The sequence below is a fragment of the Trifolium pratense genome, linkage group LG4, assembly GCF_020283565.1.
Source record: "Trifolium pratense cultivar HEN17-A07 linkage group LG4, ARS_RC_1.1, whole genome shotgun sequence".
Classification (NCBI taxonomy): domain Eukaryota; kingdom Viridiplantae; phylum Streptophyta; class Magnoliopsida; order Fabales; family Fabaceae; genus Trifolium; species Trifolium pratense.
The window spans coordinates 20,596,559-20,624,405 of NC_060062.1; the positions used below are offsets into that span (position 1 = coordinate 20,596,559).

At 32.0% G+C, this 27,847-nt stretch overlaps 3 protein-coding genes across 3 annotated transcripts; 1 reads left to right on the forward strand and 2 right to left on the reverse strand.

Moving 5' to 3' along the window:
* Nucleotides 1-236: 236 nt before the first annotated feature.
* On the reverse strand, nucleotides 237-4,272 carry LOC123922256. Its single transcript, XM_045974990.1, has 3 exons — nucleotides 2,236-4,272; nucleotides 1,081-2,115; nucleotides 237-881 (listed from the first exon to the last, which is right to left on the reverse strand). Exons 1-3 carry the CDS (start codon nucleotides 4,270-4,272, stop codon nucleotides 237-239), a joined length of 3,717 nt encoding a protein of 1,238 aa, XP_045830946.1.
* A 2,938-nt stretch (nucleotides 4,273-7,210) lies between these two features.
* LOC123882105 lies at nucleotides 7,211-7,845 on the forward strand. The gene has a single exon (XM_045930903.1). The coding sequence runs from the start codon at nucleotides 7,388-7,390 to the stop codon at nucleotides 7,763-7,765; it is 378 nt and encodes a 125-aa protein (XP_045786859.1). The 5' UTR covers nucleotides 7,211-7,387; the 3' UTR covers nucleotides 7,766-7,845.
* An 11,003-nt stretch (nucleotides 7,846-18,848) lies between these two features.
* LOC123882107 (kinesin-like protein KIN-13A) lies at nucleotides 18,849-26,195 on the reverse strand. Its single transcript, XM_045930904.1, has 13 exons — nucleotides 25,748-26,195; nucleotides 25,387-25,658; nucleotides 24,695-24,916; nucleotides 24,032-24,223; nucleotides 23,566-23,670; nucleotides 23,316-23,393; nucleotides 23,086-23,167; nucleotides 22,308-22,470; nucleotides 21,531-21,863; nucleotides 20,713-20,931; nucleotides 19,772-20,354; nucleotides 19,607-19,672; nucleotides 18,849-19,239 (listed from the first exon to the last, which is right to left on the reverse strand). Exons 2-13 carry the CDS (start codon nucleotides 25,603-25,605, stop codon nucleotides 19,057-19,059), a joined length of 2,445 nt encoding a protein of 814 aa, XP_045786860.1. The 5' UTR covers nucleotides 25,606-25,658; nucleotides 25,748-26,195; the 3' UTR covers nucleotides 18,849-19,056.
* Nucleotides 26,196-27,847: the final 1,652 nt, after the last annotated feature.

The following is a 27,847-nucleotide window of genomic DNA, read 5'->3' on the forward strand; positions in this document are numbered from 1 at the left end:
AATTTTTTTAAAAAATAAATAAAATTGTCGATTTTTTTTTTTAGATAATTTTTTTTTAAACCAAAAAGATGCTAGCTAAGTGCTAGGCATCCCAAAATATATAAATATATAATAACAAGTAGATATAAATGGAGGGGACTAGACCAAGACTCCATTTAAGAAACACAAAACCTGAAAACAGGTACGCCAAACTTGTTTTTTACATAACTATCCCTAATAAACATAGGTGCTTCATGTCAGTAAGTAATAGAATGTAAAGTAAGACCTTGATTAGCAAGTGTATCAGCAACTTGGTTTCCTTCTCGGAATATATGAGTGACAATACAGTTCATTTGCCTGAAGAGAACCATTGCATTGTCCCATCTATTTTTTAATGACCAAGGTATAGTATCAGCAACATTACTAACAGCCGAGACCACTGATGCAGAGTCTGACTCTAGCCACAGATTATGCCAATTGAACTGATGGGCAATTTCTATAGGTCTAATAGCACCACATAATTCAGCTTGATAGGAAGTAGAAATTCCTAAAGGTTCGGCATTGGTTCTGAATATGCCACCACAAGAGGAAAGACCAGGATTACCTTTGGAAGCTCCATCAATATTGCATTTGATCCATGTAGGCAGAGGGGGGTTCCATAAAATTTCTTTGATCACGGGTATTCTAGGATGATGAATTGTGACTTTAAAATGCTTAAGTATAGTAAAGTCTCTAACGGAATTGGAAGATACTTTGCTAGTATTGTTGTCAGACAAAGAAGTACTAGCAATTAACATTGAGATAGCAGAACGCCAACTAATAAATTTGTTGTTAAACCTGGCCTGGTTTCTAACAAACCATAAAATATTGAGTAATTTGATCAGTGCAGCAGTGACTGCAATCTTACATTGTGGAGATCAATTCAAATCACAAATTTTCCACATATCGTCCATAGAAGTGAATTGCGGCACTAAATTAAGACAACTACCAAACCATGACCAAATTTTGATTGCATAATCACATTCAAAAAAGATATGGAAAGTGGATTCTTCATGACAACTGCACAAATTGCACATAGAGGGGATAAAAACAACCTCTTACCTTTAAATTCTCATCTGTTGGAATTTTGTTGTGCATGAGCCTCCAAACTAAAAGGGATTTAGATGGTGGAATATCCGAGTTCCAAATAGCTTTGGCCCAATCAAGGTCTTGAAGCTGCTGCAGCTTAAAATTATAAGCTTCTTGTAGTTGTAAGTCACCTGTATCTGAATGTTTCCATATAAGCTTATCTTGAGAAGTCTCCGAAGGAATAGTCTCTTGCTGAACAATGCAGACAAGATTGCTGAAATGTTGATGCATCTGAGGGGGGAAAATCCATTGGCCATTGAGGATGTAATCACTAACAGTGGAGGTAAGAGACTGTCTGATGTGAACTGGAACATTAAATTGCTCAGCAAGAATTGTACCACACCAGTTATCATTCCAAAAATTGATTTCTTCACCATTGCCAAGAAGCCAAATTGTATTATCTGTGATTACTGAAAACTCTTCTTTTATACTACTCCAGATGGAAGAAGAGATATGATGATGGATAATATTCCTTTTCCTGATGACTCTATCTTTTAGTAGATTTGCCCATGAATTTTGAGAATTGATAAGGTTCCAACAGAGTTTCAAATTTGTTGCTTTATTCAAGCTTGAGAGAGATCTTAAATTCAAACCCCCTTGAGAAAGAGGCCTGCAAACTTTCTTCCATGAAACAGTTACAAGTTTTTTCATTTCAATATCTCCACTCCACAAAAAATTCCGGATACATCTCTCCACTTCTTTGATCAAAGAAACAGGCCAAGAATAGAGGGATATACTATACATCATCATGCTTTGTATCACTGACCTAACCAATTGCACCCTTCCAGCCATAGATAGAAGAGAGGCCTTCCAAGCTGATAGCTTCATTTTAATCTTGTCTGCAATTAGTTGTAAATGACAAACTTTTGGCTTCCCTTTGAAAATTGGAACTCCAAGATAATAGAAGGGAAGAGTACCAATTTTGAAGTTAAGCAGCTGAACAATAATAGCTAACCTGCCTTGAGTGATAGACCCAGAAATAATAGTGGACTTACATGTGTTGATTATCTAACCAGATTCTGAAGCATATCTGTCAAATAAATTTTTAAGAAAAGTAAGACCAGATATTTTACCTTTGCAAAAAATCATCAAATCATCTGCATAGAAAGTATGAGACGGAACATTGACATTCCTAGTTGTCTTGATAAGATCAAGCTTTCCATCAGCTACCAGCTTGGAGATACTTCTACTTAACACATCCTCTGCCAAACAAAAGAGAAGTGGAGAGAGAGGGTCTCCCTTGCTGACTCCTCTAGTACAATTGAAGTAATCATGAGATCTTCCATTAACTGAAACCGATAAGAAAGCAGATTGCAGAATCACATGAATCCAGTTGCAGAAGACATTATTAAATCCAAAACACTTTAACACTTTCAGAATGAAAGACCATTCTAAAGTGTCAAATGCTTTAGAAATATCAATTTTTAAAGCCAAATTTCCACCACAAGACTTGTTGTGCAAGAGATTAGCAGCTTCAGAAGCAATGCACAAACAATCTTTGATGTTTCTGTCATGTATGAAACCCCTTTGTTCTTCTGAAATAATAGAAGGCATGATTGAAGCAAGTCTATCAGCAATTATCTTTGATATGATCTTGAATTTGAAATTAGCCATTGCAATTGGCCTATATTGGTCAATAGAAGTTGCCTCTGGAGTTTTGGGCAAAAGAGCAATGATGTTTGAGTTGAAACCTGGCAAAATCCAACTAGTGATGAAGAAATCTAGAACTGCATTTGTAACATCAGTCTTGACAATATCCCAAAAATGTTGGAAGAAAAAAGGCCCAAAACCATCAGGTCCAGGAGCATTATCTTTATTAAGAGCAAAGGCTGCAGCTTTAACTTCTTGATGAGAGGGAAGCAATGTGAGAACAGCATTAATGTCATCAGTTATCAAATTTAGAATGACCTCCTGTGCAAGTAATTGTTCTTGCAAAACAGTGTTAGTACAAAAAAGAGATTTATAATAGTTAACAATATGTTCAGCAATTTGAGATTGATCAGTGAGGACATTCTCTCCAACTTGCAGAGAGGTGATTAATTTTGAAGATGTTTTAATTTTGGCCATTCTATAAAAATACTTGGTATTTCTATCTCCCTCCAAATGCCAATTCAACCTTGCTTTTTCTTGCCAGAAGACTTCTTGTCTAGTAAGAGCATCTTCATACAATCTATGAGCTTCTTTCTCTTCCTCTAGAAGTGCATCTGAGTGACCATTATTTTGGATTTGATCTTGAACTTGCTGAAGATGTTGCTCAGACACTTTCACGTAATCATGAACATTACCAAAACATTCCTTATTCCATACTTTCAACCTGTCTTTGAGCATTTTTAACTTCTTACTCAGAACAAACATAGGACAGCCTAGTACATTAGTGTTCCAACTATCTTGAACAATGTTTTTGCAATCATCATGAAGAGTCCACATCCTCAAAAACTTAAACTGAGAAGTAAAAGATATATTAGATAATTGAACATCCAACAAGAGAGGATAATGGTCGGATTTGTGTTTGGTAAGGGTTGAAATAGATAAAGAACAACAAATATCTAACCAAGATTGATTGCATATGGCTCTATCAAGCCTTTTTTCAGTGTATCTACTACCACGTCTACCATTGGCCCAGGTAAACTCAGCCCCCCTGGTAGGCAAGTGAACTAAATTAAATGAATCAGTCCAATGCTGAAAATCTTCCATGGGTAATCTAGCTGGACTAAAGCTTCCTCTGTGCTCATGAGCTCCCAAAATCACATTAAAATCCCCTATAAAACACCATGGAATTGAATGCTGTGTTTGCAGAGTATTCAACGTGTTCCAAAGATTTCTTCTAGATAAATAATTAGTGCTGGCATAAATTGCAGAAAAAGCTAGAGTTGTGTTATTCTCAATAACTGTGAAAGATACTTGTTGATCATCAGAAGCAATTAAAACAGGATCCATACTTAATTTACATATGCACCATAAGTTAGGAAGTAAATTACGTCTACTATTCATAGCAAAAAGCTTAAATTGTAAATTAGCTAACCATTTTCTAGGCAAGTCTACAACATTCATCCATGGTTCTGCTAATAAGATGATGTCAGGTTTGTGTTGTGAAATTAACCTCTTCAAAGCTAATCTTGTTGGGGAGTTAGCCAAACCCCTTGTATTCCAATAGATGCACTTCATTTGAAAGGTTTTTGATTAACCTTTGACCTGGTTGCATAAGATTCTTTACTTGATTGATTCACCTTCTTTTGAGCTTTCTTTTGATTTTTGGATAGAATTATTTGGAATCCATCATCAATTTGAGTTTGTTGTTTTTCTGTTTCCTCAACTACACAATCTTCTTTTTTTGCTTCTTCTGTCATGTTGTCCCAAGACTCTCTAAGAAAATGCATGTCTCTTTTCACTCTTTCGGATGTGCCGGCTAACTGGGAGGTTGGAGTTTCAGGTAAACCAACACCACTAGCTGGTTGTTTTTGAGTAGCATCAATAAAGGATCCTGCTGAGCTAGCATTTGCCTTACTTGAAGCAGTTTTCTCATTACTAGTTTCATGGCCTATATCGGCATTTAACTCATTCTCCAGCTCCTTGTCTTGTTCTCTAAACTCCTGCTCCTTGTCTTTCTCAAGTAACAGCTCCTGTTCATTGGTTTTTTGTTGGGATGCTTCAACATTGATAACTTCTTTTCCACATTGATAATTTCATTTGTTTTGTCCTGCTGAACTCTGCCATCTTTTGTTTGGACAAACACCTTTTTTGTATATAATACAAAAAAAAAACACTCTTATTCTTGTAAAAATATAAATTATCAATATTAAATCAAATGGGACAAAGAATACAAAACAATTATCTTTGTATATAACGTCAAAAAGGAACATCATAATCTAAGATTAAATTTTATGCAAAAATTAAAATGGACTAGAACTATATTTACGAGTATAGATAACTAATCTTTTGATACTCATATGATATTTTATGAACATTAACAATATATAGCTATTACTTTAGGGCCTAAAAATTAATCAATTAATATACATCTGATATTTTGTAGGTATAAATAATATATAACTAATATTATAGGACCTCAAAATTTTGAGGCCCGATGCCATCGCAAATGCCGCACATGTGTGTAGGCCGCCTCTGTTTATATTGAGTTTTGATTTTCGTCCCTATACTTTAAAATCACCTTTTTTAGTCCTTAATTAATTTTCAGTTTTGATTGTAGTCTCAAATGTTAAGTCAACTTACAGTTGACTAACGAAAATCTACGTGGCGTTGCCGCGTTGGATTTTGTTGACACGTGGCATCTTGTGTGGACTGTACATTAGTTTTTTCAAAAAAAATTAAAGATTTAAAACGAACATTAATTGCTTATTTTTTTTCTAAAAAAAAATAAATTTAATAAAAAAAGATTAAAACAAAAGAACCCTAACCCCTTTCTATTATCCATCGCTTTTTCTCACTCGTACAAAGATCTTATTTTGGAATATTGTGTACATGTTATTGCTTAAATCCACGTTGGTGAAGCAAAACAAAACTCACATTAAACATAATAAAATTATAAACTCCATTAACTTGATCATACATGTTCATCAAAGACAAACAAAAATAATAGTAACAATATTGATTAAATAATTCCATTTTTTATTTTAAATAAAAGAAACGATTTTTATTATTGGCAAAAAAATTATTAATTTTTTAATTTTTTTTTTAATTTGTTTAAAAATATTAAAAAATGACGTGGCAGTCCACATATGATGCCATATGTCAATGGAATCCAACGTGTTGACGCCACGTGGACTTTCGTAAGTCATCTGTTAGTTGACTTAATATTTGGGACTAAAATCAAAACTGAAAATTAATTTAGGACTAAAAAGAGTGATTTTTAAAGTATAGGGACGAAAACCAAAACTCAATATAAAAGTAGGGACCGAAAACATATTTTAACCCTTTTTTTTAAGGCCAAAGAAGAATTTATTAATTAAAAGGGGCACAAAATATACCACAATCATACAACTAAAGATAATGAATCCCGTACAATAACATTACTATTAGTAATAGAACTCACGTTTATTTGAAGAGATAAAAAAGAGGGTAGAGAACTCACTTTGTGGACCAACGAAAGAAATGCTCTGAGTTAGAGGTCGATAATTCGAGCATTGGGGACGACCCAACGATGGAAAACGGGGGGTATCTGCAGAAAACGCTCTGACACCCAAGTTAGTATAAGCTTGAGGTGGAGATAAAGGTTACAGTAAGACTTACATTAGGAGGTGGTGAATGATTGTATATATAAGCCTTAATGAATGTGACATTAGGCCGAAGGATTTGACATTGAACTTGGTCAAGCTCAAAAATCTTGTCTAAAACAATTACATTATATAAAAGTAAGTCCATCGGTCACCAATGCAGTACTAATTCTTAACCATACAAAAACATAATAATCCCAACCAATATATTGTGAAATAGAAAGTACAAAAAATAAAATGAGTTTTCCAAAAGAAATTTAGCAGAAAGTGCGAAAAAGTTTGCCAAAAGAAATTCTTAGGCGTTAGAGTTGTGGTGCGGGAGGAAGAAACCCACATTCTGTAATTCTACTCCACAAATCCTGAAAGCTACTCTTCGGGGGCTCCATGTTTCTTCCCCCCCCTCCCCCTCCCCGGATTTCTTTTTCTGCCCTTCAATAAAAATTTATGTTTCTATTTACCAAATTTATTTTGCCTTGAAATCCGAGTTTTTTCTGAATTTGCACTAAGAAAATTTCGAAAAAACTTCGATTTCTGCCTTCTGAATTTTTTTCAAAGACAATAAATTTTTTGAAGGTATAAAAGAAACATGAGACCGGAAGAGAAGCTATCACAATCCTTGACACTTTAGGCCCAAGCCCGACATATGTTTTTTATACCGAAGCCCAACATTTTAAAAACTCCATAGAGAACAAAGTCACTTAAGTGAGGTCCCCACAACCACAATGACACAAGCAAAGTAACACAAGCCCTTCCATTTTTTCCTACTTTTATTTATTGTTTCCCCACCTTCCTTTCCTTTTTCCCTATGCACATGATGACATGCTAATGCTATGCTAATTTACTCACATTTCCCCGCACAAATTGAAAAAATGTACTTTATTTATTGTATATGTACGCGTCATCAACAACCCCAAAGCAAAGCACTCCCTTATTTTAATTTAAAGACCACAATACTCCAAAATAGACAACAACACACAAACACACACAATACACAAAATTCAACTCTTGCTGTTGTTATTGCTTCTACTACTAACCTAAACAATAAAAACATGTTTCCACAACAAGGTGCTGCTGGTGGTGGTGGAGGAGGAGCACCACCACACGGTATTCTTCTAGCAGTGGTGGTAGCTATAGTAGTAATCGTTCCTTTCCTTCTCGGAGATCAAGGAGAAGCCGTGACTGAAGCTATATCTGAGCTACTAAGTCCATTTGGTCTTCTTCTTTTACCAATCATCCTTCTACTCACGATTCAGTTTCTGTCATCTGAACGTGGATCTTTCATCTCAGCTATTTTCTCCACCGGAGAACCTGATTCAATCCACCGTGTTAGTGGTTCACCCTTCGGCGTTGCTCTCTTCCTTATTCTCATTCTTGTACTTTTGTATAACAAGGTTTCTATCTTCGGTGGTGATGATTCAGATGATTGAAACTCTACATTTGTTTTTTCTAGATCTCAATTTCGCTTTTATTTGCTTTTCTAATAAAAAAAACCGCGCTATTTTGTACATGTTATTATTATTAATTTATTATTATCAGTTTTTTTTTTTTTTGTGTAAAAGAAAAAATTGAAATACGTATGAGAATGGAATTTGTTTAGTATTTTGGTGTTACATTACATTATAAGTTGATTATTTTGGTGTTACTTTGTTTCTCTTGCTTTTGTGCGTTGAACGCGGCCTGTGCAGTTATGACTCTACTCTTCTTTTCTAGAAATGTAGACCAACGCGTGTCGATGTGTCATTTGTTTAATTTCCCCATACAGTGTGTCTCTTCTTCTAGGTAGTAGTACTAGATGTATAATTGAAAAGGAACAAGGAAAATTCTAGGAAGAAGTCAAAAAACTCACTTCTTGAAAGAAGTTGCCACTGTGGCCAATTAATCAAACAGTTGAATTGGTCAACTGCCACATAAGATTATATGGTATAGAAGGCTTACCATACATCTCCTTACAATTAAGTCCCTAAGAGCATTCACAATGGAGCAACTCATCTTTGAGTACTTAACTGGGCCCCACATGTACACATCACTTATTTATAATTTTTTATTAATAGTACCTAATAGGTACTCAATCCCTCCAACCCAACACATCTTAAAAAGTTCTAAATTGGTCCCACAAATAACAAATTTCTCCAATAACTTTACATAATTATAAATGGGTCCCACAAAAATTATATAAGTACTACTTCTTATTGTAGAACTAGTACCTAATAAGTACTCATTTATGTTTTGCTTCAATGGTGGTACCTATTAGGTACTAGTACTTAAAAAATAAGTACTCACCATTGGAGATGGTCTAAAAAATTTAAACTTACAAAATTATCCCAAATTTATATTGTCTTTTAACTTATAATTTTATAATTATAATTGTTATAATAAACAAAGAAACAAATTTCTTCTTCTTTCATTCCTATTAAAAAAAATAACATCTCTTCTTCTTCCATTATAATCCAGCGAATCTGGGTTCACAAATAAAAGTAAAAATAAAACATTTCTTCATCCTCCTCTTTATCTTCAACATCATCAACAACAAAACAAATTATGGATTTACCAAAAACAAAAAAAAAGAACATAATTTTTTTTTACAAAAATAATAGATCTGAGTTCATCATCACAAAAGGATGAAACTTTAAATGGGTAATTAATTGTCCGATAATAGATCCGTGATGTTTTGGTATGAAATCATTTAAATGGTAATAGATCTGTGATTTCCGATAATATATTTTCGTATGAAATCATTTAAATAGTATGAAAAATAATAGATTTTGGTATGAAATCATCGTCTGATAATAGATCTGTGATGTTTCTGATAATTAATTGTTATTTTTTTACGTTTAAATGGCTTGAAACCGTCGGGTTTTATGCTGGATTCGCGGGTCTGAAACCGGGTTGAAGTGACCCGGCTGAAGGTTGAAGATGAAGATTAATTTAATATATTTTAATAAACGCTGCTTTTATAAATATCAAGTAATGCAGGAACCAACATGACTTGTTTGTGTGCCACAATGGTTCTTGTGCTTAACTGTTAGTCCCAAGGTTGTGGGATCAATTCCCATTACACACGTTTTGTGAATTAATTTTTTTAAAAACAGCCACATATGAAAATTAAAACAAAAACTCAGGATTTTGGCATATACAAGGTTCGAACACACAACATGCAGAAATTAGGATAATGAGTAAACCACTTGGCTATGAGTAGTATTTGATAAGCATATCCACTCTCTGTATATATATATATATATATATATATATATATATATATATATATATATATATATATATATATATATATATATATTTCTATTTCTATGTGCAGTTAGAATTAATATATAATATTTTTCAATTTTAATCATGTAATGTATGCATTAAAATTAATTGCTTATTGTTTATGCAATTTAATTATTCTGAATTAAATGTCAATATTATTTATATAAATTTAATTAATTAGAAAGTCATCGAAAACCTATTTTCTATGAAAAGACCGTGAAGTTTGAATAAAATCTACTGACATATACTGCAAATTTTGAATTTTATCAATCCGACCGTTTAATGTTACCTAATTGGACTGACAAATTATTTTATCAATCTGAATGCATAAATAGATTGTAATAAGAGTGTCGACAGAAACCTAGTTTCAATGAAAGGACCGTGAAGTTTGACCAAAACTACCGACATTAACAGCGCATTTCAAATTTTATCAATCCGACCGTTCAATATCACATAATTTGTATTGACTAATTATTGAGATTCGGAATTTTTACGATCGAACTCCCAATGCATAGACAGATTGTAATACGAGTGTCAACGGAAACCTAGTTTCTATGAAAGAGTCGTCGAGTTTGACTAAAACTACCCAAATTTACTGCATATTTTGAATTTTATTAATCTGACCGTTCAAAATCACCTAATTGGACTGACAAACTATTGAGAAATAAAATTTTTACGATCGGACTCCGAATGCATAGACATATTGTAATAAGATTTTCGATAGAAATTTAGTTTATGTGAAAGGGCCGTGAATTTGACTAAAACTACCGATATTAACTGCGAATTTCAAATTTTATCAATTCGACCGTTCAATATCACATAATTAGACTGAAAAACGATTGAGAATTGGAATTTTTACGACCGGACTCCGAATGCATAGATAGATTGTAATATGAGTGTCGACGGAAACCTAGTTTCTATGCAAGAGCCGTGAAGTTTGACTAAAACTATCGAGATTGATTGCAGATTTCAAATTTTATCAATCCGATCGTTCAATATCACCTAATTGTACTGACAAACGATTGAGAATCAGAATTTTACGATCGGACTCCTAATGCATAGACAAATTGTAATACGAGTGTCAACGGAAACCTAGTTTCTATGAAAGGGTCGTGAATTTTGACTAAAACTACCGATATTTACAACAGATTTTGAATTTTATCAATCTAACTGTTCAAAATCACCCAATTTGACTGACAAACGATTGAGAATTGAAATTATGTTAAATTCTATGTTATATGTTAAATTCTTTTAATTATTAAAGTGAATGAATTAACAAGTGAATTAAAGTGGTAAAAAGTAGATAATAAAAAAAAAAAATCATTTATCCTTTACTCCATTCAGTCACTATTTTAAGTAAAAAATCACTTTTTAAATTCATTCAGAAAGTAATGTATCTAGTCAATAATATAGATCAGGTACATTACTTTATCAATGAAATAAAAAGTGGTTTTTATTTATAATAATGACCGGATGAAGTATATATTAAGACAAGGCTTTGTCTAACATTAACAAGTCCATCAAGTTGTGCATGATGTACAAGTAGCTATTTATATTATAACGAATACGAATTTTACAAAATCTATCGTTGGATTGAAAGTTTATATCATATAAATCATCTATAAAAATTTTGTATTTTTTTAAAAATCATTTGATATATTATTGAGACTCATCAAAATTAACGGTTTATGGGTTTTTATTGAATACCGTTAATTTGTATTGAACCGAGGGGTATACTTCGGTTTAACGGAAACACTATTACCCATAATCTTTGATTGGTCACTATATTCCAATTCAACTAAAGCACTATTAACCCTATTATTTGACCGAAGATTATTCTTCGATTTAACTGAAGTACTATTAACGCTGGTCTTTGAATGGGGGTTACACTTTGATTAAAGTTAATTACTTAAAATTTATATTTAAAAAAGATTGAAATTTAGAAATAAACTATAATTTAAATGAAGATTATATTTCGGTTCAACTGAAGCATTATTAACCATAGTCTTTTGCTGATAATTATAAGCCGGTTCCACTTAAGCACCATTAACCCTAGTCTTTGATCGAGGGTTATACTCCGATTGAAATTAATGACTTGAAAATTATATAAATAAAGAAAATTTTTAAAATAAAATACAATTTGACTTAAGACTATACTCCAATTCAACTGAAGTACTATATTTTTTTGAAGAGCAACTGGAGCACTATTAATCCTAGACTTTGAGTGAGAGTTATACTCGGGTTGAAGTTAATGACTTAAAAATTATAAAAATTATAAAAATTAAAAAATTAAAATAAAATATACTCCCTCCGTCCCATTTTATAAGAACTATTTTGACAAAATGTACTATTCATTTATCTTGCTTTGACCATATTTTTTTAATAATATATAGATGTAAATATTAGCATATAAGATCTTGTTTGATTTGTTTCGATAAATATTTTCAAAATATCAAGTGTTTATAATTTTTACAAATAGAGAATTAAAATATTATCAATAAAAAATGTGCATTGTCATACGTGTAGTAGTCAAATAGGTCTTATATTTTAGGACCAATGGAGTAATTAATTTGATTGAATGAGAAATGAGACCTTTGAGTTTAGTAAAACTGAAAAGAAGGAAGGAGACATTTGGTTTCTTCATAGTTGACAATAACCTTTGGGATGTGTAAAAACGTTACGAACCCACAAAGTTAGTGGACATTAGTATTTGGGGATATGTGAATTCATTAACCAATTAATTTGAATTTTTTATTTTTATTTTTTTTACAATAATTTGAATTTATTTATTTAAAAAATGAAATCTGGACAATTAAAATCGAAAATCACCACTAAATGTTATATTTTAAATGTCATGTTATATTTTCATATTAATTTATATTTAAAAGTTTATTTTTCAAATGAATTTTGCTCAGAGGATACTGATGCCTAACAAAATAAATTGGGTGCATAAGAATTTATCATAGAAATTTTGAATTAAATAATAATAATAATATACTAAAATTTTGATAGATGGAAACCGAAAGGTTGGAAGATAGTGGCGGCAATGTTAGGCGCTTAAACATGTTTGCCAAAGTACTGTTTCTTAAATTATGTGAAACAATTTTAAATGACCAAGGAGAAAGTACTACTTTGGAAAATGAAAAGTTTTTCGTAGGATGAAGTGCATCATTAAATTTTTTGGATAAAAGAAATGATATCATTAATTATTACTTATTCTGTAATTAAAAGATGATTTTGTAAATCAGCTCATAATTTTTATTTTTTATGCAACATTAATTACATTTCTTAATATATATAAAAGTGACAAAGTGACTTACTTATATTGTGGTACGGATAAAGTAATTAAGTAGTGGAAATATGAATAAGAAAATAGTACTCGGTCTGTTCCTTTTTACATGTCAATGCATAATTTTGATCACTTTAATAATTTTAATCATCTATTATAAAAAAAATTCAAAATTTTATATTTTGAAAATATTCGTCGAGATAAATTGAACAATATCTTATTTACTAACATTTGGTTTTATATATTAATAAAAACTTATAGTCAAAGTAGATTACGTAAATAGTGTACACTAATTATTTTTTAGACAAAAAAAAAACTAAAAAGTTTGGAACTTTGGGTGCCAAAGTGATTAGGCGGACTAATGCAAAAGTTTAGGCGCCAACTTGTTTTGTGTCTTATGATATAAAAATATAAACTTTTTGATCGAAGTCTTAATATATAAATATAAATAAAAGTTTAATATTGAAAAATTTAGGGTTAACGATATTTCAGTTGATTCATATTATAAATTTAAGTCAAAATATAATTTAATAGTCCAAAATAAATTTTTAAAGTTTAATAGTAAAAAATGTAATTTTATTAAATTTTACTTTACTTCCAAAACTTTTAATTCATTAACTTCAGTCGGATTATAAGTATCGGTCGGTCAAAAAATAATTTAATAGTCCAAAATATATTTTTAAAGTTTAATGGTCATAAATCTGATTTTACCCTCAATCAAAGACAATGATTAATGGTTATTCCGTTGAACCATAATATACTCCCTAGTCAGAGACTAGAGTTAATAATGCTTCAGTTGTACTGAAGTATAACCCTCAGTCAAAGATCACGATAACTAGTGTTTAAGTTGAACTGAAGTATAATCTTCAGTCAAAGTCTATAGGGTTAATTATAGTGCTTCAGTTGAATCGGAGTATAATGTTAAGTCAAAATATACATTATATTTTTAAATTATACTTTATTTATTTAGTTTTCAAGTCATTAACTTTAATTGGAGTATAACCCTCAGTCAAAGACTATAGTTAATAGTGCTTCAATTGAATTAGAGTGTAATTCTCGGTCAATGACTAGGGTTAATAGTGCTTAAGTATAGGGTTAACAGTGCTTTAGTTGAATTAAAATATAATCTTACTTTATTTTTAAACTTTATTTTTATAATTTTTAATCCATTAACTTCAATCAGAGTATAATCCTCAGTCCAAGACTAGGGTTAATAGTGCTTCAGCTGAATCAGAGTATAATCATCGGTCAAAGAATAGGGTTAATAGTGCTTCGGTTGTACCTAGAGGTGGGAATAGGCTAGGCCGAGCTAGGCTTTGTCAAGCCTGAGCCTGATCTGTCAAAAATTTGAAGGTCTGAGCCTGGCCTGTGGCCTATCATAGGCTTATATTTTAGGCCTGAGCCTGATCTTTTGAAAGCCTAATGTGGCCTGTTTAGTTTGTTTAAAAGCCTATTTCACATGAACATATTTAAATAAATAATTAAATTTATTTTTAAATATACTTATGAATTAATAAAACAATGTCCTTTTGATAATGTAACATGATATTTTAGAGACTTTGATTATATACGTCATTATATTTCAATTCTAGTTAACAATAATAATACATTTATATATGTGAAAAACTAATGTCGATTAATAAACTTAAACTACCGAAAAAGTTAATAAATTTATAATTTAATCAAAATACAATTTGTAATATATAAATAATAATAATAATAGTAAAAATATTATTCATATTAACTTAAATAGGTCAGCCTAGTAGGCTAAAAAACTTTTTTAATGGTCTGCGGCCTAGCCTGCTTAGCTAAATAGACTTATAAAAAAGTTTTGGCCTACTCTATTTAAAGAAATAGGTTGGTCTGGCCCGAGCCAGCGTAGGCTAGGCCTTAAGGCCTAGTAGGCCGGCGTGACATGTTCCCACCTCTTGTACCTAAGTAAAATCACTATGTTCAATATAATAAATTACTAATAATATCACAAACATGATTTTAAACTTTTAAAATACTACACGTGTCCCTAAATGGAAAAGGATCTCTCCGGTCAAAATTATCTCCTGTTAAATTTGGACCATTGATTATCTTTTTTGACAGACTAGTCAGAACAATAAAATAAATTATATGGTGTAGATTAACACTGGAATCCCTCCAGTGAAATTCTCACGGGAGAAGATCCAGACCCGTCCCTAAATATATGATCTTCTTAAGATTTTTCTTTGTCATTTTTAAAATTTCCAAGATAATTAATTTTTTTCCCCAAACAAACCCCTAATTATAGTGCATATTTTCCTACAATATTTAATAAAAACTCTAAAAATATATTAACCCATTATCTAGGATAGATTGTAACACAATATTTAATTCTCAGCAAATTTGATACTACAATCCATTTTCTTAGTCTTCGCAATTTTCTTAAAGAAGTATTATTTTTAAAGACAAGTAGTATAATTTTATTTAATTAAAGATGCCACAACTACTTCATAATCAATTAATTTTCATATGATGTAACCAAAAAAAATATTTAATTTCAATATGATTACAAAACAATTAAACAGAAATATATATGTATGGAGTGCATAACTTAAACAAGAATTATAAATAGCCAAGTTGTTAATTGTCTTTAATTAATAAGGAAAGGTTTCCTGTTCTAATTTTGCTTGTGCCGCATTTGTCATTTATTTTTTCGCTGTATTTTTAGCTGTTAAAAAAAATAATATATAATTCACAAAAAGTTTACGGCAGGAGTCGAACCGATGACATGTTGTGAGACAGAAAACATTGCCAACCACTACGACATAGGAATATGTTATGATTGCAATTGCATCAAGTAATATTTATAAACGTAACTTCAATATATTAAATTAATCATCATCTTCAACCTTCAGCCGGGTCACTCCGACCCGTTTCAGACCCGCGGTACCTGCTTCAATTCCAGTAAACGCAGAAGCTCAAAATTATCACTTCAATTAGATTTTGAATCTCTAGAATCGATTTTGGATGACAAATTTTTTTTAGTTACACTTGGATGACAAATCTAAACATAAGATATTTTTTACTTTTCACGGCTGCAGAAGGATAACGTGTTTGAGACCGTCAAACTTGAAACTAAATAGCTATGAGTTCACTCGCGTTTGGGGCTACAGATTCGGGATTTGCTTTTGCAATTATTCACACATCAAAGGAATGGGTTTAAATGGCGTTTGAGTTTTGTGAAGGGGTGTGCCTCCCTAGCTATTGGGTACTCATGCTTCAGTGTGTTCTGCGTTTTCTGCTGTGTACCCCTTCATATGTATTCGTTGCTTTTCTTTTGCTATTTTATTGCTGCCTTATAGGAATTTCTGTTGTACTTATATCGATGTTCCTGTACCTGTAACACATCGAGCACTTCTTGTTCTTCTGGGTTTTATTCAATAAAATTTGCATATTAAAAAAAAAAATGGCGTTTGAGCATCAATCCGCATTTGGGGAAAAGCGGAGATGTAGAACACAGGTAGTAATTTCTAGAAAATTTAATGTTAAGTTAAGGTTGTTGTTGAATGAAAATGGAGGATTTGAGTGGTGAAGGATGAACACATGAAGAATGGAGAACAAAGATAATGAGAGAATTTAGACTTTAAAAAATAAATTAAGAGTTGAATATTAGTGATATGATTTAAATCTAAATAAAATAAGTTTTAATTATTACAATAATTTTAATCAAAAGAAGGACTAATATGCAATAAGTAAAATTTTCATTAAAAGACTTATCATAGACCTTTATTATACACTAATGCTGATGTGGAATCAGCTAACATTCTATTGGACAGTTGACCAAACTTCATCAAAGAAGTTACTTTTGTGACTTCACCCTAGAAGCTCCCAAGGAACAATTAATATTACATTGTAAAATTAATTTAAATGATACTACTATTCATTCAAAAAATATTGCTAGAATCATTTTCAAACAGATGAACTACGAGTAAAATACAATTTTTAATAGTCTGAGTGAACTAACCCACTTGGGTTGGACTTGGATCGGGACCTTGAACTTTGCTTCTCTTAAGGTTTTAAGTTCAATTTTCGTGTTAATTTCGGTGGGTTAGTCTATACAAAGTAACAAATACTCCGACTTTAAACTGCCCCCCCTACAAATGGATGGTAAGATTGGTCCTCTCAAACTAGTCGGTCCTTAGGCCGAATACTGATTTTTTTTTAAAAAAATAGTCTGAGTGAACTCATTCTTATTTACAGAGAGTAACATATTTTAGTGGTTAATGAAATAAACTCGTATTTGTATTATAAAAATGTCTTTATAATTATCGAAAAATAAAATTAATAAAGTTAGAAGAAGAAAAAAATGGAAAGAAAATGGGTTAACTACGTTGAAGGGTGGCTAGAATGTGCTTAAATAACATCATTGATTTATTTTTTACGCAAAAAAACATTATTGATTAAACTAAGAGTGAATCTTGTTCCCACAAAGATCCAATAAAGACGCTGCCAAATGGTCTCTGTCTGATCTTAATCACCACGTGTCATGTGTAAGAAGTGTTTGATGGTGGTTATAGTAACCAATGACGCTGTAAAGTACGTAATTAGCGGCATTAGAATTGTTGTTATACATTGGCGGATTTTAGCGTGGGTTAGCATGACATGTCTCTCACCAGTGAAAAGTACTTTTCCACCATTAGATCTGTTAAAAAAACAATGAACGCTGTGGATGAATTACTGGAAAATTGTTACTACAGTGTATTGGTAAGTTAATAATTATTTTTTGGAATTTGACTTTACTGTCGTAAATTTTTGACAAATAAAAAATAGTGTTCATCTCTTCATCTCTGTCTCTTTCTTTGACAAATGCAAAAAGAAGTATACCAATGGAGAGATCTCATGATGGAGAGCAAGGATCTAGTATTCATTTTCCTTGAGCAATCTATGAGGGTACAACCTCTGAAGGAGGCGTCCCAACATTTAAATTATGGTGTTTGGCACTGAAAATAAAATACATCCAAAATGCAAACAAATTCATAGGTACAGAGTAGAGAGATGACAAGATCTACATGTTAAAACGGAAGGAATCAAAGGAGAAATAACCAACTTATGAAAGAAATGGAAGAGTTGGACAAGATCTACGACTACGAGTGATTGATAATCATCACCATGAACGGTCCTTTAAACTCTATATCGTGATTTATTTTATTAATTTTCAGATTAAATAATTAGATTTTCATATTCATTCTCTCTTAGCATATTAGTATTATCTATTTAGAAAATAGATAATATTCATTCAAAAGTATTATCTTCATATTCATTCTCTCTTTAGTTTTCCAGATCTTTTGTTTTCCTGAGAACCTTCTTGATCTACATCCTGTTGTCTTCACTTTGCTCTCCTTCTCGATCGACCCAAACCAATTGTTTTCACAGATGGCTGCTTTGTTCATTTGATTTGCTTTGTTAGTTGGAAAAGTATTTTTCTTAATTATTATTATGTGTATATTAATAATTACTAATTACTAAAAATAAAAAAAAAAAATCTAAGAAACCTCTCATACCCGGTAAGAGTCACTCTCTCACTGGTGAGAGACATGCCATGCTAACCCACGCTAGAATCCGCCTACATTGGATCATTGAGTTAACCGATATATTTATACATTGATTGATATAAAATTCTCGCTATGATCAAAAGATTTCCCAAGTGTAGAATATTGAAAAACATTCCCATCTTAGTAGGCAATTACCTGTAGCAGCAACTGTTACTCATCTCAAAATAAAACCTTGGTTGGTTTACTCTATTATCCTCCAAATTTTAATTGATTCAATGCAATAGCTACTGAAAGAGTAGCAAACCCTATATAATAACCACATGAATGGGATGATAAAAAATAAATTGAATGGAGTATTTATGAAAGTTAGGCTTTTTAATAATGTCAATTAAAAGTATAGATAATAGTATAAATAATATTTGATGCTAACAATGCTATATAACTAAATCCATTTTGCAATGACATGAAGGTAATGTGACATATTACACAAAGAACGAATATACATTTGAGTAAATTTAATTTGAATATCCCACAAGATTTGTTGAGTAAAATGAACAAAAGCCTTCAAACTATACTGCTAACAACCACAAGAGAAAAGAATTACATACACATCATCAACATTGAAAAAGAGAAACCAAATCACTCAACGGGGTACTCTTTTTCTGCTTAGTATCTCCTGTTCTTTTAGTCGATGTTGGAATCTTGTAAGGCGAGCCTGGAGACTTGCAAGACTAGCTGCTTTACGCGCAAGCACAGAACTTAACTGGGTTACATAGTTGTCAATAAGACTTCCTGGCTGGTCCACTTCTGCTAATAGTTTCATTTCCTGAAAACAAAAAGCAATACAAGATGAACACCAAACCAGTCTATAAGTAGGAAGTTTTATATTTATATCATCATCTCACTAAACTTAAGTAGAATCTGAGCAAGCAGTTATATCAAAACTCAAAAGCTACATAGTCAATAGATGCAGTTGAAAGTTTTTATCTGTTTTTTTTTGTTGACAATATTGTAGCTGTTTGATTTTATGAAAATATTGTCTGTATTTATTTCTAATCATAAAAATATTTTATTGATTTTACTTTTTTTTATACATTATTGATTTTACTTTATTTGTTGCAGAGAAATGTAAATAGAAACTAAATTATATAGTTCGTTAATTTGATGCTAAAGAAAAACTTGTAATAACTCACTTCACGGACAATCTCCATTGTGTCCTCAATTTCTTTCCTATGAGCAGCAATTAATGCTTCTTCCTCCTGCAGATGCATTACAAAGAAGTTTAGTTGATACTGCAAAAGAGTTTTACATTCAACTGAAAACAGGTATAAAGAGCAGTTCTAAATATTTTTCCAAACCTCAAGAACGGCGCTGATATTCACATCAGGTGAGGATTCTGTTTCAGGCTGCCTGGATCCAGTGGCAACTGTGTTATAATTCCCTGTGCTTTGCTTGGAACTAGTGGTGAAATGATCATAACCATTGGGATCCCTTTTTGACCAATTCAAAGACCTTTCAGACCTCTCCTCCTTGGCCCCTTTTCTGCGTGGAGGAGACACCTTTTGCACTTTATCGTCTGTATCATTTTGGGAATAAGGGTTAATCCTTTGACTAGTCGAATTCTTCACTTCAAACCTGTGCCTGTCCATTGAGACAGAAGGCAAACCTTTCTCCTCTCGTCCGTTGTATAAAAAACTGGAAGAAGAAAAACTCGATGGCTGCTTGTCAACATCAGCACCAGAGCTGTACAATGATTTTTCCTTCTCATTTACTTTCCTGCCCATATCCACTGTTTTCACCTCTTGGCGTTGATCATAAAAATCCTCGGCATAAGTACTATCTGGAAGGGATGATGTGGATAAAACATCTTTATCTGACTGTGGTACTGGATTTGGGGCCTGGTCCTTTCTAGGATTGCCACTTTTGGACAGACTCTTAACTCTGTTCACATTATGATGAAAACAATTAATATCATTTCTTCTTTGAAGGGCGAAAACAATTATGCATTATATTTTGGTTTTACATAGAAATAATGCATATCTTTTTGAATTGTGTAATATTAAGGCAAATTTCACGGATACTGAAATCTTAATTGCCCGACGAGTTCTATATTGAATGATATATTTATTTACTATAACATTTTGACAATACGTATATTTATTGTACGAAATTACTACAAGACGGTGTTTCCCGTGCGTTAGCACGGGCACTGGAACTAGTCTACAAGCATGCATGTGAACAGAGAAAGGGACACCCAGTTATGAACATAATGTCAATCTCAGAATAAGGTAACACATACCGATCAGCATATCTCAAGGTATTAAGTGTGTGTTCACAGGATCCCGCATTTGGAGATATACAAGAGATCATGACTGTCTTTGAATTTCCAACAAAAGAGTCGCGAAGCACTTCTGTAAGTTTACTTCCGCGAAAAGGAATATGGATCTGGTCGTTGTCCAAAGCTCGAATGCACTCCTTCAAAGCCAAAAGACTCTTGTTGATTTCAGCTCCTTCAATCCTATAATAATTATACACAAAGTAGCAAGAAAGTGAATTTTACTATATGATAAGGTTTGTGATCTGGACAAGAAAATTGCCACAGGAAAGGGATGGAAGGAACTCTAGCAAGCATTGATTAATCGAACCATGTTCACAGCAGCTATATGAAAATATCATTCTAAAACTTAGACAACAAATAATGTGTTCAACGAAGTATCCCTCGGTTTATTACGTTAAATCTAATTTCGACTTCGAAGTACAACAAAAATCATAACCAAAAGCTACGACAAAAAGCTAAGATGCAAATATAGATAATTAAAATTTCAATTTTATGACATGCTCAAAATACTGCAAAAAAATACAGTAGCTACAGAAAAAAGCATGCAAGTTAAAAATTCAACCATTTAGCACAACAAACCAGAACAAATATCCTTGTTTCATTTACCTTTGTTAACTAAAATGATGTATATTTCCAATTACAATAACGACCAAACATAATATTGTGCTAGTATGTTAAAAGCAACCCTAAAGGAATTGGTACAATAAGGTTATCAATAAAACTCTTAACATGCATAGCAGTTAGTTTCTGCAGAGCAGATGATACAAATGAAAAAGTACCTTGTCTGACGGTCATTGTCGGTAGTGTCAGCACCTCTTTCACTTCCAGCAAGATCAATGAAAGAAATCTTCCCCACAACCTTCCCACTTTTTGTCTCATTTCCATCATTATTTCGCCTGGTCTCTTTTATTACCTCATTGTGCCTCTTTACAACCAATTGTAAGATAGCATGTGACCTGGAGGACTCCTCATTCGCACCAGTGGATCCTGTACTTCTTGCTGCATTCCCCTTTTCAATGAATTCTTTGACAATCTGTACATCAGAAACTTCAAATTCTTGCAGTCCAACAATACAAACTTGCTGTCGTCCGTCTTCTCTCATCAAGAGTTTCCTATTCAAAGTAACATAACCCACTCAACAATCTATTGCCAAATACAATATGCAGATTAATGCACACTTGGTAAGCACTGTAAATGGATGATAATTTGGACAGATGGATGTGTAAAAATCATAAGAACCCATAAAAATCATCTAGATAAAGGATGAAGTTAGACTGCTTGAGAAATTCAGAGGAATGTATTGGTGGCCTGTCCATGGGTCATTTAAAGTTAACTGAGTGTAACACTCTTGTATGAATTTCTCACTCTGATTGATGCAAACATTAAAAACCCAAACTTCCAGTTATGGCCCAGATAAAAAATACGAAAGATATTAGCCAAATGAAAACTTAGTGCCTGAAGGACGTATAAAATTGTAACACCAAACTCATGGATTTAAACTAATATACAATGTCACGCACACAACAGGCTATATTATATAGGAAAGAAATACCTACTTCCTGTCACCAAGAAGATCAAACAGTTTTCCACCGTATATCTCAAAGTAGCTAAGCCACAATTTAAATTTCTGATTTCGGTAAACAGGCCGGTGCAACTGTCTAACAAGGTCATTTGCAGCTCTGAGTGGTAATGGTTGCATTGTGAATGTTTTGCCACTTCCTGAAAGTCAAACACTATTAGCATCACAGTAATGAATACAGGTGATGGCTGGGTATACAAGGATATAGCAGCAGCGATGGACCATGAATGGACAACTTAATGTGGCGCCAATAAATTTTACTACACTGAAGGGGCAGTATGTCCAGACTAAAACAGTTTGATTTGTATTCAACCTTTAATTTCAATGACTTGTATGACTGCATCTACCACTGGAAATAACTATGTATAGTCCAAGGCCATTATTAATCTCCAAATTCTAGCCAGTCACTATAAAATGAATATGTTATGATAATTTTGAAATGTTTAAATGATGCATAGCCCATATTTCACAAAATACCCAGGAACAACACTAAACATGTAAGAAAATGTCAAGAGCTTAATCTATATCATTTATTTCTTCAGTTGGGCTCTACCAATTTGTTCAGCTTCAGCCATTAACAGTATCCGTAATCCTCTCAACTACTTAAATATATACACAACCAGTAAAAATAAATTAAAAAATGAAAACATAGAGAATTTTGTAAGGTTAAAAGGTTTGGAGTGTATAACTGGGTGATGCTTATCATTTAGTACCAAGTATAATATAAACAAAACAGGTAGCTTTGATCTTCTCACCTGTCTGACCATAAGCAAAACAGGTAGCTTTGGTCCTCTCGAAAATTGTAGGAATAATAGGTTCTACCGTAACTCGATATACCTATTATTGCAAAGCAAGCATACCTTAGATTAGCAACAACGATAAAGAGAGGCAAACAATCACTTCTATAAAGAACAACAGACAAACTAAATCATGACTACAAAAGAAAGAAGGTTAAAAATTGAATTTTTTAAAGGATCTGCCTTACTTCATCATTGGTAACATTCTCATCAATAACAGCATCAAAACAAAACTCATGCTTCTCCACATAAGCTGTCAAATCAACCTTTTCATCATAAGACAAATAATTAGATATTTGATATTTGAAAAGCAAAAAAAATTATAAGAATTGCAAAATAAAATAGAACCCAATATTGAGTCATAGGTAATTCGACCATTGAATTAATATCGTTATAAATAAATGGTAAACATAGTGCTCGACTGCAACATCAACAAACCTTCACTTTAGGTTCATGAACGGTCAAATATGCATTGTCATATACAGTTACAATATCGTCCTCCTTCTTAGCAAGCTCCTTTTTATTTAAAGGTCTTTTGCGTACCTAAAAAATGCATTAAGAGAAAATAAATAATTTTTTTCTTGGAGTAATTATATATACTCCCAAAATGCTAATGAATCTCAAAGTGTGTGTTAATCAAGGAACAACAAGGTTAAAATGCTTCAGTGCATTAAAAATGTAGGAATCAATAATGCACTCAATTCTTTTTATTTTCCAAATGATGATTGTTTTATTGCAATTCTTGTTCTAGTTTGGGAAAGAAAAGGTGGCGTGGTGGTATATAATTCAAAAACCAAGTATATGTACAATAGTGCTGCAAAATTATATCTTTCTACTACAAGTTTTGACATCAAAATATGAATTTATTGTAGGCTATACTTATATAAATAAAACATCAACATACCACAACTTTTATCTTAGCAACATTATTTTCTCTTGTATTATTCTCTTTTTCATTCACAGGTAAAAAATGTGATGCATCAGCGATTGCTTCTCCTCCTCCCTGCTTGAAGCTGACTGAGTTGAAGTCGTCTTCAAATTCTCTGGTACCTCCGGGAATAAAGGGTGATGGCTCAAAGGGTTCTGAGATAACTTGCTGAAAAGAGTAAATAGATAAGAGACAAATGAAACAAAGATACTTGAACAAATTTATGCAAGGAAGTTAAGGAAAAAGAAGCAACATAAGGGATGGATAAGATTAATCATGCACAATGAAAAGACAACAGATTGAAAGTTTGAAGCAGAACTGCTGTATGTTAAAGGTCCAGTCATTCAAACCAAGATTATTGTTTAAATAGTGGCTTATATAACTGAAAATATTGTCTAAATAGCTGGCACATTATCACCAACCCCCCCAAAAAAATACAGACACGGTTGCACGAGATGCTATAAAAAAATTGGTAAACTTTCTGTGACAACTATTGATGATACTAGGAGAAATCTCCTGTGATATACAGAAGGAAATTGTATATGTAGTGCATGATATTTATATAAAATGAAAAAAGAAATTGAACCACAGTACTGCTTTATTTGAACAAACAGGCCAATCACCATATAGTGACCATACCTCAGACAAAAGCTCCGTATCATCCATAGCATGAAGATCCAAAAGACCAGCTCCAAAATCCCCCCTAAAGTCTGGAGAATAAAACCCATCAGATACAGCAGCTCCACCTAAAGTTTGAGAAGTTGGCGTATATGGTTCTGAACCAGATTCTCCATTAAAATTGAGACTTCTCATTAACTTAAAAAGCCTCTGTTTTTCTTCCGCGGACTGTGCTCCATAACCCTACGACAATATCATGTTCATCTAAGTCATTAACTAGTAACTACCATCATATCATAAACAATTACTGGGAAAAATAAACAACATTTGGCATGTTCCACCAAACTAATACCACATTCAACGAAAGCTTCTTATTTACCATACACTAGAATACACATTTGTATCCCTCAACATACAGGACTGCTTAAACTTCAGATCGTTGCAAGGTTTCAAATTAGGCAAACTCATCCTAAATATTAAATGCATTACAATACACACAAAACTAGCATCCTTTATCCAACAAACACAATACAAGGCATTCATACAATAATCACTTTAGCATAAAAATTAAAACTTCTACAATGAAGGTACGGGTACCTAAGTAATCATCTCATCAACTATCCCAATATCTCAAACAGAACTTCAAGTGAACAATTTGACAATTCTTCAAAACGAGTTGTTGTTATTATGAATGGAAGAGACGGTTGGAATACCTGCATGAGAAGGTTGGGGAGAAGCCGTTGATCAATTGCAGTGGAAGCCAATGGAGAGGCCAGATGCTGTAAGCCGGCGGATTGCAACCAACGAGCCATAACGGCATCGCCGGCATCAGTAGCAGTCCCTGGAGCTGCACCGTGTAAAGGTACAGCGGTGCCGGCATGGTCATACAGAGCAGCCGCGGCAGCATTGCTCTGATGCATCTGGCCGCCCATGTGGCGCTGCGACCGTCGTTGGGGCGCCAATTTTCAAGATCTGTTTACACACGCTTTCACACAAAATACAATAATAAGAATTAATAATATAAACAACAAAAAATGAAATAACGAAAAAGAATGAAAATGATATGATACTCACGATGAGGGGAGAATTGGAATCCGAAGAAGAACATGAAAATGAGTAGAATCGAAAATTGAGCGAAAAGTGGAATTGAATTGAAGTAGAGTGGTGGAAGAATGAAGAATTGAAGGATGGAATAGAGAATTGAAGATCGGCGATGGTGTGAAATGATGATGAATTGTGAATTTCAGATCTGAAAGTGGTTTTTGAAAAGTAAAAAGTAAAACCACGAAACGATGGGGAAAGTAAGCGTTGCTTGGAATATCTGTTTTCGTTTGTAATAGTATTTTGTTGTGTGCTTGTGAGTGAAGAAAACGATGATGATGGAAGAAAGAAAGAGAAGATTAGAGAGAAGCAACAGCAACAGCAAAGAGAAAGGGAAGTATGCGTCGATATATTGCGAATGACTCTGGAAATGGACGTAATTTTTAGATAAATACTCCAATAAGTAATCAACCAATAAAAAAAAAAAAAATTTAATGAATATACACTGACAGTGAAAAAATAATTTTATATGATCATTTAATAAAAAATCAAAAATCTTTCATGTTATATGAAAAAATGAACTGAAGTGGGGCGATGTGACGGAATACATGATTATTATTAGTTGATAGTGTAAAATTATTTTACATAGCCGATACTTTTTTGTTTCTAAAAACATACTCTATGTACAAAAAAATGTAATGTACAACAAAAACAAATAAAAAATACTCCGTATAGATTTTTTTTTATACTCCGAATAGATTCGTTGAAGAAAAAAAAATACTTATAATGTTTTTTATTTGGTACATATACTCCGTATAATGTTAATCGTTTAGTATAAATCCTATTCCTAACTCATATGTAGGACGGTAAACAAAAAAAAACTCATATGTAGGACGGAATTTAAATTTTTCACTTATTCAATTTGGATGATATTTTAATAGTATTAGACTATTTTACTATTTTATAATATTTGTAAAAAAAAATTATTTTACACTATAATAGTATTACATCGTTTCAATTTAAGTGTTTTTTGACGTTAGATTTAACGTTCCTATTTAACTGTCATTTTGGTATTTCAAGAGTACGATTTGTTAATTATATCATATTATTTGTCAATTACTCTTATCTTTTTCAATAAAACTAATTAATGCTATATATTCGGAAAACTAAAGTTTTTTTTTTTAAAAATAAAATATTTGTTGCATATTAATTTTTTTTAACATAATATATTAAATTTATAGAAAAGACAAAGTGTGTGAAAAAAAAAAGGAAATCTATTGGTGGATTAAAATGAGGGTATAATAGGAAGTTAAAGATGCAAAAATACAATTTGTTAATTTGATAAAAAGGAACGCAGGAAGTAATGTATAATTTTTTTAAAAAAAATCTATATTTTCAAAAAAAAAATTAAAACATTTAGGTGGGAAGTATGAAATTAATAAAAAAACTATATTTTTAATGACTAATTTTATCACAAAAATTGAAAATAATATCATATATATCACTTTTAAATTATTTTTTTTTGGTAGAATATCACTTTTAAATTTATTATTATTATTATTATATTTTTCTGTGTATATCAGTTTATTCATAATCAACTTGCTTTATGAAAATTAGCTAACAAGCACGGTTATAAACTTATAATTAGCTTGATTAGTATCTAATATTAGGCCTATTTTGAATTAAGCTTAGACATTAAGATATATAATAGGCCATATTTTCCTCAACTTTATATGCATTTTCAATATGCATTTTCAATGTCTTGTTGGTATTTGTCATTTCTCCTTAAGGACCATGTAATGCAAGCTACAGTCAAACTCAATTCTCCCAAACTCAAGTCACTGCAAAACCAAACACATACTTACTCATTATGGGCAAGCCTTTTGGTATTTGTCAAATTTTGATTGCATTATTATCTTTATCCCATTTTATGATAAGTGCACCCTTTTTCCGGTTACAACTAGGTTGTGTGCCTTTGCGGTCACATGTTAAATATGTGTTGGGCATATAAAACTAATTAGGAAAATGCTAAACAGTGCCCCCGAGACACTAGTTAAGGATGCAAAAATAGTAATTTGGCATTGAAATTTGTGCAGTCAACTTCTCGAAAGTTTAAAAAGTGTTATTTTCTTT